The sequence below is a fragment of the Bison bison genome, unplaced genomic scaffold (genome assembly GCF_000754665.1).
Source record: "Bison bison bison isolate TAMUID 2011002044 unplaced genomic scaffold, Bison_UMD1.0 scf7180017864280, whole genome shotgun sequence".
Classification (NCBI taxonomy): Eukaryota; Metazoa; Chordata; class Mammalia; order Artiodactyla; family Bovidae; genus Bison; species Bison bison.
In genome coordinates, this window is record NW_011494852.1 from 5,442,664 (window position 1) to 5,458,561 (window position 15,898).

The 15,898-nt window shown below is 35.6% G+C and overlaps 1 protein-coding gene across 1 annotated transcript in view; it reads right to left on the reverse strand.

Moving 5' to 3' along the window:
- Window positions 1–1,615: 1,615 nt before the first annotated feature.
- Window positions 1,616–15,898, reverse strand: part of ZNF569 (zinc finger protein 569) — a 24,926-nt gene continuing 10,643 nt past the window's right edge. The window contains 3 exon segments of the mRNA XM_010849154.1: window positions 1,616–4,853; window positions 11,088–11,183; window positions 11,490–11,616. Coding sequence (XP_010847456.1) covers window positions 2,947–4,853; window positions 11,088–11,183; window positions 11,490–11,616 — 2,130 coding nt within the window. The 3' untranslated portion in view covers window positions 1,616–2,946.

The following is a 15,898-nucleotide window of genomic DNA, read 5'->3' on the forward strand; positions in this document are numbered from 1 at the left end:
GCACCAGAGACTAGTTTCACAGAAGACAATTTTTCCATGGGCCAGAGGTGGGGTGGGTGGTGGGGAAAGAAGATGGTTTGGGGATGATTCAAACACATTACACTTATCATGCACTTTATTTCTATTATTATTATTGTATCTTCTCCACCTCAGATCATCAGGTATTAGATCCCAAAGGTTGGGGACCCCTGCTTTAGGGTATTATTTCTTCAACTTATATAAATCTGTAATAATTTCTAAATAAAAGTATTTTTGGAAGTTCCAGTAGAAAAAGATAAAATATATGAATGGGCTATTCAGAGAAATTATTTTGGGCTCCAAAATCACTGCAGGTGGTGACTGGAGTCATGAAATTAAAAGCCATGAGATTTCTTCTCTTTGGAAGAAAAGCTATGACCAACCTAGATGGCATATTAAAAAGCAGAGACATTACTCTACCAACAAAGGCCCATCTAGTCAAAGCTGTGGTTTTTCCAGTAGTCATGTATGGATGTGAGTTGAACTATAAAGAAAGCTGAGTACCAAAGAATTGATGCTTTTGAACTGTGGTGTTGGAGAAGACTCTTGAGAGTTCCTTGGACTGTAAGGAGATCAAACCAGTCAATCCTAAAGGAAATCAGTCCTGAATATTCATTCGTAGGACTGATGCTGAAGCTCCCAATACTTTGGCCACCTGATGCAAAGAACTGATTCATTGGAAAAGACCCTGATGCTGGGAAAGATTGAAGGCAGGAGAAGGGGATGAGAGAGGATAATATAGTTGGATGGCATCACAGACTCGATGGACATGAGTCTGAGCAAGCTCCGGGAGTTGGTGATGGACAGGGAAGCCTGGTGTGCTGCAGTCCATGGGGTCGCAAAGAGTTGGACATGACTGAGTGACTGAACTGAACTGATTCAGAGGAAAGAAGTTTCAGTACTATAAATATTTGAGTTCATTTTTGGCAGAAGCCAGCACAATATTGTAAAGCAATTATCCTCCAATAAAAAATTAGAAAAAAATTGAAAGGCATTAATATAAAACAGCTGTGGTATAGGAAGAAGTGAACTTTCATATTCACTGAGCTCTTACCTGACACATAAAAATAACCACTATCTGAATTCCCATTTAAAAATTCAGAAGCCAAAGAAAGATTTGTTTATATACTTTGACACTTCTTCTGTCCCAATATGAGTATCCTTGTCTTGATATGTTACAACATTAACATTTTACATTATGCATGAGTGGTCTTTTCCCCTTAGTTTGAAACCAACCCAAATGCAGGTGATATTTTTTCCTAAATTTGTTTCTTTACTGGTTTCAAGTAGGGAGGAACTCATGTTTAAAATAAAAAATGAAAAATTTTAAAGCTCTCTTCAAATAGATGCTGTATACTTCTGATTTGTATATGCTAATTAACATGAGGTGGTAAGCAAAATATCTTAATTCAGGTTTGGTTTATGTATCATTATTAAAGATAACTTTCTGTAAATGTTATATCTGATCAAAAATAAGAATCCATATAGGTCCAGGTTTTCTCTATCTACTTGATTATTTTAGAGAAACAGGAAAATACAGACAAGAAATAATAATTTTAAAAAACTACAACATAATTTTGACAACCAGATTCATTACTACTGTCATATTTGCTTTGTCTTTTATTAAAGAAATATTACAGATAAATATAACAACTGCCTTCACTTCCTAAAAGGCAATGTCATATATGTATCCATGATCAACACACAGTACTGTTCTTTGCATTGTTTTATTAAATTTATAGAAATGTTTAAAAAAAAAAAAGAAATGTTTTATTTCATTGTACATTTTGCTTTTTCTGTCAGTATTATGGAGTCTATCCATGTAATTATGTCAAATTTGTATCTTTAAATATTATGTTCTATCATAGAAATAACCATATTGTATCACTCTATCCCTCTATTAATGGAAATGTATGTATTCTATTTAGAGGAATACAAACCATGATCCAGTTAACACAAAGATATATGTATCTCTGTGACATATGTGGGTGCCTCTGAAGCCAATGCACCAAAATAGAACTGAATGTTCCACATTTATGTATGTTTAAAGTAATCCTATTACTCTAAGGTAGTAAATATAGTCTATTTTATTTTCATCATACAGAATTTTGCTTTCTATGTTCTAGTCTTCAGTCTGTTTGGATTTTATTTTTGTATATGATAAAAACTAGAGAGCTAACATTTTTTGTTAATATGAATCTTCCATTTATTTAATAGGTCATTTTCTCTCCAGTGATCTCAATAGCACTATAATACACAAAATTCCCATATCTCCTTCCTCCAATCTTCAATTTGTTTCCACTGATATACTCCTTAAGAACATTGTGTAAAAACAATGATACCAGCTTTAAATAAATGATATCTAATGGTGTATCTTCTCTCTTGTATTTTTTACATATTTCACCTATTTGTGGCCATTTACATTCCTATATAAAGTTTCAATCAGTTTGTGAAATTGTTAAAAACATAACTGGTTAAAGAAAACAACTTTGAGTGGAAGTACTTTAGAGATTTGTGAGAAATTTTATGTCTTTTTAGACAATGTTATTTTTCTCAAAATTTCAGGTGTTCTTTTGTGACCTTCAAAATATTTAACTACATATATATGTCTTGTAATTCATTATCATGTTTATTCATAAATATTTTATATCAACATATTTTCTAATTATTATTATTCTAGTATAAAAAGGTTAAGAGTATTTCTTTTTTCTGCAATGGCTAGGAGCTCAAGTATCATGTTGATAACCTGATAGCAAATATCTTGTTTCAGATTTTAGTGAGAATGCTGGATAAATATCATTAGGTAAGATGTCTACTGAAGGTTTTTGATAATCAGCTTTCTCATACATTTTGTCCCCTTGGTAAGAATTCTGTTTCACAAATGTGTGGCTTCTTAAAAAGGCTTTCCCACATTCACAGTTTTCTGCTCTAGATCCCATTATGTAATGTGCAAGGAAATGCAAATTCCTTCTGAAGTCTTTTTCCATATTCACAAGATTCATAAAGTTTCTATTTCTAATAAGTATGAATTCTCTGGTGTCTAACAAGGTGTGACTTTTGGCTGAAGGCCTTACCACACTCATTACAATGATAAGGCTTCTCACCTGTATGTTTTCTCATATGAAGTGTAAGAGATGAGATTTGGGAAAAGGCTTTTCCACATTTACTACAGTCGAAGGGTTTCTCACCTGTATGACCTCGTATATGTATTGTAAGGGAGGAACTTTGGGAGAAGGCTTTTCCACATTTGTTACATTCATAAGGTTTCTCACCTGTATGACCTCTCATGTGTACAATAAGGGAAGTTCTTTGAGAGAAAGCTTTTCCACATTCATTACATACATAGGGTTTCTCACCTGTATGACTTCTCATATGTAAATTAAGCAGTGAGCACTGAGAGAAGGCTTTCCCACATTTATCACATTCATAAGGCTTTTCCCCTGTGTGACTTCTCAGATGAAGAGTAAGGGAAGCAATTTGAGAGAAGGCTTTACCACATTCATTACAATCATAAGGTTTCTCTCCAGTGTGAACTTTCTGATGTGTAATAAAGTTTTGCTTTTGGCTGAAGGCTTTCCCACATTCATTACATTCATAGGGTTTCTCTCCAGAATGAATTTTTTCATGAGCAATGAGATTTGATTTCTGGCTAAAGGCTTTGCCACATTCCTTACATATATAGGGTTTTTCTCCAGTGTGAATTCTCTGGTGTCTAACAAGATTTGACATCTGAATGAAAGCTTTCCCACATTCATTACATTCATAAGGTTTCTCTCTAGTATGAATCTTTTGGTGTGTAATGAAGTTCTTCTTGTGGCTGAAGGCTTTTCTACATTCCTTACATTCGTAAGGTTTCTCACCAGTATGACTTCTCATATGTACAGTAAGGGCTGAACTTTGAGAGAAAGATTTTCCACATTCATTACATTCATAGGGTTTCTCACCTGTATGAATTCTCACATGTATAATAAGCATGGAAAACTGAGAGAAGGCTTTTCCACATTTATCACATTTATAAGGTTTCTCTCCTGTATGACTTCTCATATGAAGAGCAAGAGATGCTATTCGTGGGAAGGCTTTACCACATTCATTACATGCATAAGGTTTCTCCCCAGTATGAACTTTCTGATGTGCAATGAGGCTTTGCTTCTGGCTGAATGCTTTTCCACACTCATGACATTCGTAAGGTTTCTCTCCAGTATGAATTTTTTCATGATCAATTAGATTTGATTTCTGGCTGAAGGATTTCCCACACTCCTTACATGCATAGGGTTTCTCTCCAGTATGGATTCGTTGATGTCTAATGAGATTTGACATTTTAATGAAAGCTTTCCCACATTCATTACATTCATAAGACTGCTCCCTACTGTGAATTTTATGATGTTTAATCAGTTTTTCCTTGTGACCGAAAGCTTTTCTACATTTTTTACATTCATAGGGTTTCTCTCCAGTATGAATTCTCAAGTGTCTGATGAGGTCCAAAGTTTGATCAAAACCTTTTCCACAATGATTACACTTAAAGGGGGTTACTACAAGATGGGATAAGCTATTGCCAAATGATTTCATAGGCTCCTTATATTCACAGTCTTCTCTTCCTATAAAGATTCTCTCATAATAGTTCAAATTATTATGTTCTAAACATTTTCCAAATAAGTCATATTCATAGACTCTGTGACTGGAAGGAAAAAAGTCTGAGTTCAGAGGAAATGCATTTGCAAATTTCTTATGACATTCACTGACTTTTTCATCAGTCAGTGTTTTTGTGAATTTATCTTCAAGTTGTGTCAAAAGTCTGTCCTGAATTTTCAGCTGCTCATCCATCCCCCATATTTCTCCTAAAAGAAATTGCAAATAAATGTCATTTGTAAAATTTTCCAAAATTATACATAATTAAAACCAAAAAAATACATGTATGGGATTCTTAGCTTATAGCCTCATTTCCCATTAAGCAAATTCTAGGTTTATATATAGCTCCTATTTCCTAAGCTTCAGTAAATCCCAGGAAAGGAAATATGAGTAGAGGCAGGTATTTATGAAATACAAACAGCTTTGATTGCTTAATGGGATCTGAAATAAAAAATATAAAACTGTTGGATAAATAAGAGGGAGAATTCAGAATATACAAATGAAGAAACATCAATAGAGAAAAAGGTAAAACAGGAAGCTAAAAAACCATAAAAGTATTTTATAAGATTCTATGGAAATAAACTTTCATAAATGGCTTGATAGAAATAATTTCTGAAAAATATAAATTACCTAAACTGACTCTATAAGATGTAGAAAACAAAGACCATTTTCCACAAATAAATTTATGAAAAGAAATCCCCCCAAACAAAACAAATAGACAAGGCCCATAGATATTAACATGGGAATTTAAACAACTATCTAAAGGACAGCTGTTAAGCATGTGCTATACAACATATTATGAAAGAAAAAAGAATTCTTTTTTGTATATAAGACAAACATAATACCAATACCAGATAAAGATGACACCCAAAAAGCAAACTATACATCAACTTCATTTTTGAATATCAGTGCAAAAACTATATTCAAAATGACCTAGAAGGAAAAGAAAGTGACTCGGAAGCATATTAAATATAAGACATACATATGTTGGTTTTTTCCATGAATAGAAGTATGTTTCAATATTAGAGAAATCTATAAGTAAATAGTAGTAATAGTAAATAGGTCAAAAGTGAAAAGTCAAGTAATCATTTCCAAAGATATTAAAAACATTAAAAATTCAACACGCATTTTTCCATAAAAATAACTTTATAAAATGGAAACATATTTAACTAGAGAAAAATCACAGTACAACTTAAACCTTGGTACCATTCCTAATGGGAAAAATCCCAAAGCAGTCACATTAAAGTCAGGAAAAAGAAAAAGATGAGTACTATAACAACTATTATTATAGTACAGGGTAGAGCATTAAATAAGAGAAAGAAATGAGGTATAAAAACTTGGAAAGGGTGACTTTCCTAGCAGTCCAGTGGTTGAGACTGCTCTCCCAATGAAAGGGGCATGGGTTTGATCCCTGGTTGGGGAACTAGGGACCCATGTGTTGCACAGCATGGGTCATCCTCCCACGTACATACAAACAGCTTAGAAAGGAAAAATTCACATTATTTGTCAATATTAAAACTCTTTCTTTGTAAAATCAAGAGTTACCTGAAAATTTATAGAAAGTTCATTAAATTCACTATAGCAAATTAATACTCAGTTTTAGTAACCTTCATATATACAAATAGCTATTTAGAAAAGATAACAAAAGACTACATTTATAATAAAAACACAAAAAAATTGGGAATATATTTAATTAGAAAGTTCCACAAATTATAAAACTTTACATGCACACACAGATTTGAACACATGAAACAGTATTATGGGTTGAATTGTGTGTCCCACCTTTAAAATATGTTTAAGTCCTAATGCTCAGTACCTCAGAACATGAAGTTATTTGAAAATAAGGTCACTGCAGATGTAATTAGTTAAGATGAGGTCACACTGGAGTAGGGTAAGCCCCTAATCTGACTGGTGTTCTTAAAAGAAGATTGCCACATGAAGAGACAGAAACACAGGGAAACACTATATGACGTTAAAGACACAGATTGGAGTTATGCTGTCACAAGCCAAGGAATATCTGGGGATAAAAGAAGCTGAAAGATGCAAGGAATCTTCTGTGGGTTTCAGTAGGAACATGAGCCCTACTTACACCCTGTATTTGTATTTCTAGCCTCTACTTTGTTACAGCAGCCCTAGGAAACTAAGACAAAAGGCATATCACATTCTTGGAAAAGAACATTCAACAGCAGAGATGATAGTTATTCACAAGTTAACCTATCAATTTAAAGTGGTTTCAATAAAAATGCTTGAAAATACAAATAAGTAATAGCTTAAAGGAAAATGATACTACAGGTTGCTAGCATAGAGGAAGACATGGGTAAGAGAAGAAAATTTAGTTTTCAATATGTATCCTTTTGTACTTTAAAAATCTGTACTGTAAGCACAAACTACATATTTTTAAAAAATTCACCTGACCACTACAGTAATTAATAAAATGAGAGCAAACAACAGGAAGGTAAAAATAGGATAAAAGAATCAGAATATAAAAGCAGAAAAGCCTACCTAGCATGACTGAAAAGGGAGTAAGTACTGAGCAAAAGGCGGCTTTCCCAGGTGGCTGAGTGGTAAAGAATCTGCTTGCCAGTGCAAGAGACACAGGTTAGATCCCTGGGTAACGAAGATCCCCTGGAGAAGGAAATGGCAACCCACTCCAGCGTTCTTGCCTGGGAAATCCCATGGACAGGGGAGCCTGGCAGGCTATAGTACATGGGGTTGCAACAGAGTCAGACATGACTTAGTGACTAAACAACAACTGAGCAAAAGGGAAAACAAAGAATGAGAAATTAAATATGGCCTAATTGATGTATGAATTTATCTCTGATCCTACCCAAAACCACATGAAAATGAGGCAAAGTATAAAAACGGTATAAACTAATGAAGACAAAGACTACTCTTCCATCCTAGAGAATATGTGAGGTTACTCTCTTGAGAAAGATAAGCAGAATAGCTCTACATCAAGGACACCAGGCAGAGGAATTCAGAGATAAGGAACTGGCTCAAACAGAATAAATGAAAATCTACATACCAAAGGGTAAGACTTCCAGTCCATAGTGGCTGCTTAGCTCAAAAATAGGGAGGAAAAAATAATCTCCATTTTCCTCTCTGCCAGACTGAGAATAAAGGAAATGAAAGATTCTTGTGAAAGCAGGAAGTTAGAGACTTGGTAGAAAATAGTATACTGAGCTTAAGCTTTTGAGTCACCTCAGTTTAGGGAAACAGAAAAGCTCAATTAAACAAAAGAGGTCGAGGGAGAAGGCAAGATCAGGTCTTTAAGGTAGTGTCCAAGTAGAAGTGACAAATTCCAGGAGCAAGATCAAAATACCAAATGTGACAGAAAAGACTCCATGTTTTAAGATGGTAGAATGAAAAACTATCTGATCTCTTTTCCTGTATACAAACAAGAATTGAAACGTCGATGCTTCAGTGATCTTAGGTGGTGGCTATAACCCCAATTATAATGAGTTAATGTTGACAAATACAGTGAAGGGTGGAACAGGGGAAAAAGGATTCTAAGAGAAGATAATTGTTCATACTGATTGTGGGCAGAGCAAACAGTTGACACTGTCAAAATGGACACCATACCTTGAAGGGAAGAATTAATTAACCCATGTTTACAACATGGAAATTTGGGAGTGCAGACTGACTACAGGAGACTTGACATCCCTAACTATGTCAAGGAAACCAGGACTGAGCAAGGAAACACTGTGAAATACTATCTTTTTAGGAAGAGGTCTTGGGATGAGAGTATAAGATTCAGAGTTATGAGACTTGTAGCCACAGTTCCTTTTTGGATGAGAAGAAATAAAGCCTAAACATATTCACACAACCATGCAGAATAAAAGGCTTTAGTATGAAGCACAGATGTACTCCTATACATCAAGAGTTGGCAAACTTTTTCTTAAATAAGGTCAGATTGCAAATATTTTAGGCTTCATGGGTCATATGGGCTTCCCTGGTGGCTCAGATGGTAAAGAGCCTGCCTGCAGTGTGGGAGACTGGGGTTTGATCCCTGGGTCAGGAAGATCCCCTGGAGAAGGAAATGGCAACCCACTTCAGTATTCTTGCCTGGAAAATCCCACAGATGGAGGAGCCTGGAAGCCTACAGTCCATGGGGTTGCAAAGAGTCAGACATGACTAAGCGACTTCACTTTCTTTCTTTCACTTTCATGAGTCATATAGTCTTTGACATGACTATTCAACCTTGCCTCTGTAATAGTAACAGTCAAGATGTAAATGACTTGGTATGAATGTATTCCAATAAAACTTTATTTACAAAAACAAGTGGCTGGCCAACAGGTTTGTGCTCTAAATCTGAGAACTTTCTTCCTCAGAAAGAAAGTTTGCAGTTTTGTTAGTTTAGTTTGCAGATTTGTGCTCTAGATCTGAGAACTGTTTTTCCTTCCCTAACATTATACTTCTTTAAAAATCAGGTTAAGAAGGAACTATCCTCACTCAAAAATGAGAAGGTATTTAAATCATATCTCTTAAAAAATGTAAGAGAAAAGAAAAAAACATGATATAAAGAAAGCAGACAAAATTCAAGCTAAAGAAAATTATGACATACAGAATGAAATCTTGACTGAATATTGCCATGAATGATAAAACTTAGTGAAAATACCAGGTATAAATCAAGAGCTAGAAATATAGAAAGATATTTATAGAAATACAAATGCATGAGGAAGAAACAATGAGAAAACAAAAAGGGCTAAAACAAGATTAACCAGCAGAACCAAGAAATAAAGAGAAAAATAAAATCACCCAAAACAAAAAACACCATGCAAGTCGGGGGAATAAAAGAGACAGACTACATACGGATTTTTAACATTGAAATTACAATAGGGTAACCTCATTTGCAAAATTAGACAGTGGATAAAGCTGAAATTTTGAAGCACTACTGGGCTTATAGGAAGTAGCCTAAATCTCCAAGAACACTGCAGTATTCTCCAACAACCTGAGCACTATACACACACACAAAGTGAACAAAACAAAATCAAGTATTAGCCAAAACCATGACTAAGAGAGCAGAACTGAAAGTAGCCTGAAGATGGATCTGACTTGAGTACCTATGCAAAGTCTTATTAAGTAAAATATAAGGCTCTTGGGCTATCAATAAAGAAGAAAAGTTCAATTGAGGTTCCTACCAAAAGCCAGGACCTTCAAAGAACTGATCCTTACCTGGAAACGCCTACTGGTGCCCACCAGAAACACATGTAAATCATCTTCAGAAGAAAGCAACTCAATTTAGGACAAGAAGATTATCATAAATTAAGATTTTAAAAAACTCAAATTGCAATCAGCTATCATCGAGCACATGAAGAACCAAAACACACTGAGTCGTCAAAAATAGGACATTTAAACCTGAAGACAATACAAAAGAGCTATGTACAGTATTTTTAAAGAAGCAAAAATTAAAACACAAATCTGAAGAAGCCACAGAAATTATTAGGAAGAATCAGAAAGATGTGAGATTTTTTTGCAAAAACAAAAGGAATTTCTAAAAATACAAAATACTTATACTAAAAGTTTTTTCAAAGGTGGATGAGTTAAGCTTCTCTGGTGGCTCAGTAGTAAAGAATCCACCTGCCAGTGTGGGAGACATGCATTCAATCCCTGGTCCAGGAAGATCTCACATGCTGCAGAGCAAATAAAGCTGTGTGGCACAATACTAATAAGCCCAAGCTCTAGAGCCCCAGAGCCACTACTGAGCCCATGTGCCTCAACTACTTAAGAATGTGCACTTAGAACCTGTTCTCTGCAACAAGAGAAGCCACTGCAATAAGAAACCTGTGCACCACAACTAGAGTAGCCCCTGCTCGCTGCAAATAGAGAAAGCCCATGTGTAACAACAAAGAACCAGCAAAGCCAAAAATAAATAATTTTTTTAAAAGGTGGATGAGTTTAAAATAAACACAATTGAAGAGAGAATTAATAAATTGGAAGATATATTTAAAGTAATTACTGAGAAGACAGCAGAGAGCTACAAAGGAAGAAAACAGGAGATTTAAAAATATGGAGGAAAAAATAAAAAGGTCTAGGATCTATCTGAGTTTCAGTGGTAGAGTGTTAAGACAATGAATGAGAGCTAATATTTGATGATGCTGAGAATGCTGTAGAATTAACGGAAGATATAAATAACACAATGAGTAATTTTATACAGATTGTGAAGAATGTGAAGGAAAGTTTCTAAATCTTATGAAACCAGTGTACCACTGACTTCAAAGCTTGACAGAGTTAGGATATTTAAATTCACAACAAAAATGTGAATTTTCAAAAAAAGTTTCAAAAATGACATCTTACATATATAAAAAATTCACACTGTCAGTATGGAATTCTATGGCCTAAAAAAATATACCTTTGGAATATTTCAGAGGGATCAAGAACTTACATATTAGCTGTTAAAGGGCCTTGGCCCTTCCTCACCTCTATGGTTCCCTTTCACTAACCTGGACAATGTTTCTTTAACACTTCTTCCTCCATGACCCATGGTTCTTCTTCTTGCTCCAACTTGAAAATCACATCAGGTTTGGTGAATGGACATCCTGTGAAAGGGAAAGGATGTAAGATTTGGGCATAAATAGTAGGAAAAAAGAATCATTCAAGAATTGAGGCTAGCCCAAGGCCTTCTGAAAGATAAGAAAAGCATTGTTTCTAGGGATGCTGCCCCCTGAAACATAACCATAGATGACATTTTGCTTTGAAAGCTGCAGCATGCATGTGCATGTGAACAAAGGCATCTAAAGACCAAACTCAGTCTAATAATTGAAGGTTGGACCCATTTCAGAAACACTGGGGGAAAAAGGGAACTTTACTCCCAGAATTTGAGTTATATAGGAAACTACCCTTACCCACTGTGATTAAGTTGTTATAGTTTTCTAGCATCACATTCCGGTACAGGTTCCTTTGAGCTGGATCCAATTGCTTCCACTCTTCCTGAGTGAAGTCAATAGCCACATCTTTGAATGTCACCGTGTCCTGTAACAACATACTCCCACTCAATCTGAAGTCATCCACCTTATATGTTGTGGACAAAACATATTGAAACTTGTTCACGTAATACACAAAGGTAAGAGACTATAAAATAAATTTTATGTTTTTGTTACTGTCTGAAAGAAAAAAATCATTTTAGCAATATCCTGTCAGTTTGTGTTCATTCATTGATTTAGCAAGCACATATCTTTAATAACTACTGTGGGTTAAAGAGATCTTGGGTACCGATTTATACTGACTGTAAAAACTGGGGGAATATAAAACTTCACTCGAAGTTAACTGGTTTGGGAACTCACTAGATCCCTGTGATTCACTAACACATGAAAATATGATTTGGATAGAAGCAGAAAAGGGGAGAGAATGGTATACAAACTTTGAAACATAGTAGGACATCCAACTGGAGATATTCATTGATTTAGCAGTTGCACATATTGTTCACTAGGCCAGAAAAAAATCTAAATTGAAAATGAAGATTTATTGTTCATAAGCCTATGATATGTGTCTGCAGCCATGAAAACTGCAGAGTTCACATATACTGAAAAAAGAGTGCCACAAACAGAATCCTACAAATATGAAAAGATACAGAAAAAAAGATTTCTTAATGAAGTTTTTTAAAATGGATTTAAATTTTAGAATTTTAAAATTCTAAATCTGAATTACAACCAGAACTATGAAAAAATAGTACAAAGAAAGATTTAAAGTGTCAGAAATGAGGAATGGTGACAAATTTCTTCAAAGCAGTGTGCTTTAGACATAGAAATCAAATGCACTTTTTCTAGTTAAAAACCAAAATATCCCAAAAATATAAACATAAGACAAAGAGCACTGGAACAAAGGGAGCTGTCCATATTTCCTATACTTTCAGGAATTTCTGTGACAGATGGGGTAAGATGAAATCACCAGGAGCAAACTCACAAAAAATGTTTCTGATTATTAATTTCTAGGTCCTAAAAGGACCCTATGAACATGAACATTCACTAAGGTTCAGAGTATGCTGTGAGAATAATGGAAACTTCTCTTTTGGAGCCCTTCCTACTGAAGAGCAAGGACTTGTAAATAATCAGGCTTAAGAAACCAAAGGCAATCATGGCTAAATAAGACATCCCTCATTCAGTCCCCACTGCAAAAATAATAATTTGACATCCATCCATGGACAAAAGTGCCCTTATGGGAACTGCGGGATCCAGCACCATATGCAAGGTACTCAGAAGGAGTCTTGCCTACCCAAATGTTGAAAAACAAGCATAAAGACCACAGTTCTTGCTGTAGACCCCTGAGAGGCATGTGAACTGACTCTAGCCTCTTTTGGCCACTGTTCAGGAGCCCCCAGAAAATGACTGTCTGAGACAAGCACCCAACAAAAGACAGCCTTTGTGAAAGTGCAGGTCTCTAGCAAAGATTTCCAGTGCACCAATGGAGCAAAATATACAAGTTTGGACTCATCATAAAGGGTAAGAGGAACAGTTTGACTTTCACCTACCTCACTCCTCCATCAAGGCAACATAGCTTAGGGCCAAGAGAAATCCTGGCCCATGATTTCACTCGTGAAGGAAAGTAAAAATGTGTGAGTACCCTGTTTTCTCAGCTATATGATATGGTGCCAAAGAGGCTCATTTTTCTCTCATCATATCCAGCATACTGAATTTTGAGCTTCATGACTGAAAAGTCTGAGAGAGCAGCAGATAACATTCTCAGAGGACATTACAGAGAAGCAGATTGTACTAACTGTGCTAAGGACACCATCAAGAAGAAAAAGAGGAGTCTAATAAATAAAATGAAAGAGGGGGCATGTGATATCTGAAAGATACCACAGATACAATGACCATGAGAGACTATTATGAACAGTTATATGGTAACAAAGTGGATAACCTAGAACAAATGGATAAATTCCTAGAAACATACAACCTACCAAGATTGAACCATGAAATAGATCAGAACAGATATAATGAGTAAGGAGCTGAATCAGTAATTAAAATCTTCCAGTAAAGAAAATCCTCCTCTCCCTCCAAAAAAGAAAAGCCAAAAACTACATGGCTTCCCTGATGAGTTTTACCAATCATTTACAGATGAACAGATGCCAATCTTTCTCAAACTTTCACACAAAAAAATAAGTTGAACTGAAGGGAACACTCTCAAGCTCATTTTACAAGACCAACATTACCCTGATACTAAAGGGAGATAGGACACTGCAAAGAAAACTATAGGCCAGTGTCTCTAATGAATGTAGATGCAGAAATTTTCAACAAAATATAGGCAAACTAAATTCAACAGCATGTTAAAACACCATGATCAAGAAGGATTTAATCCTGGGATGCAAAGATAGTTCAACACATGCAAATCTATACATGTGACATATTAATAGAAAGACAGAAATTATTATGTCTGATCATTTCAAGAGAGGCAGAAAAGGCACTTGACAAAATACAATATCCTTTTGTGATAAAAACTCTCAACAAATTGAGTATAGAAGGAATGTAGCTCAACATAAGTCAGGCAATATATGATAAGCCAATAACTAACATCATACCCAATGGTAAAAGGTTGAAAACTTTTCCTTTAAGACCAGAACAAGACCAAGGTACTCTCATCAATCCTATTCAGTATAGTATGAGTAATCCTAACCAGAGCAGTCAGGCAAGGAAAAAAAAGGAGAAAAGTCTTTTTAAGATGATATGATCTTATATACAGAAAATCCTAAAATCACCAGCAAAAAACTGTTAGAACAAATCAAAAAATTCAGTAAAGTTTCAGGATACAAAATCAATAGACAGAAATCAGCTCTGTTTGTATACACTAACAACAAAATATCTGAATAAGAAATAAAAACAATCCCATTCACAATAGTGAAGAGGAGACATAAGAGATGCAAGTTCGATCCCTGGGTCAGGAAGATCCCCTGGAGGAGGAAATGCCAACCCACTCCAGTATTCTTGCCTGGAGAATCCCATGGACAGAGGAGCCTGATAGGCTACAGTCCATGCGGTCGGAAAGAGTCAAACATGACTTGACACGCACACATGCACGCATTCACAAAAGTATCAGAAACAACAAAAATACTTAGCAATACATTTAACCAAGGAGATGAAAGAAACTGAAGAGAATACAAATAAGTGAAAAGATATTCCATGTTCGTGGATCAAAAGAATTAATATTGTTGGGGCTCCCCCTGGTGGCTCCGCCGTTAAGACTCCGCCTGCCAATACAGGAGACATGGGTTCCGTCCCTGATCCAGGAAGACCCACATGCCGTGCCTCACAGTAACTAAACCCATGTGCCCCAACTATTAAGCCTGCACACTCTAGAGCCTGTGCTCTGCAACAAGCGAAACCACCGCAATGAGAAGCCCACACACTGCAACTAGAGAGTAGCCACCACTTGTCATAACTAGAGAAAAGTTCATGCAGCAATGAAGACCCAGCATAGCCAAAAATTAATTTCAGAAATTATTAAAAAAAATAAAAGAACAAATACTTACTACCTCACCTGCCTCCTGAGAAAACTGTATGCAATAGTTAGAATCGGACATGGAACAATGAACTGGTTCAAAATTGGGGAAGGAGTATGTCAAAGCTGTATATTGTCACCCTGCTTATTTAACTTATATGAAGAGTACCATGTGAAATGCTGGAGTGGATGAAGCTCAAGCTGGAATCAAGATTGCTGGGAGAAATATCAATAACCTCAGATATGCAAATAACACCACCTTTATGGTAGAAAGTGAAGAGGCACTAAAGAGCCTCTTGATGAAAGTGAAAGAGGAGAGTGAAAAAGCTGGCTTAAAACTCAACATTCATAAAATGAAGCTCATGGCATCTGATCCCATCACTACAAGCCAAATAGTGGAAACAGTGACAGACTTTATTTTCTTGGGCTCCAAAATCATTGCAGACAGTAATTGCAGCCATGAAATTAAAAGACACTTGCTACTTGGAAGAAAAGCTATTGACTAGCATAGAGAGTGTATTAAAAAGCAGAGACCAAAAAGCAGATGAACGCATACAGAAGAGGTAATACATACATATACAATGGAATATTACTCTGCCACGAGAAAGTTGGGATCCTGCAATTGGCAACCCCATGGATGGGCATGTCAGATGAAGAAAGAAAACACTAGGATATCCCTTATAGAAACAGTGGAAACAGTGTCAGACTTTATTTTGGGGGCTCCAAAATCACTGCAGATGGTGACTGCAGCCATGAAATTAAAAGACACTTACTCCTTGGAAGGAAAGTTATGACCAACCTAGATAGCATATTCAAAAGCAGA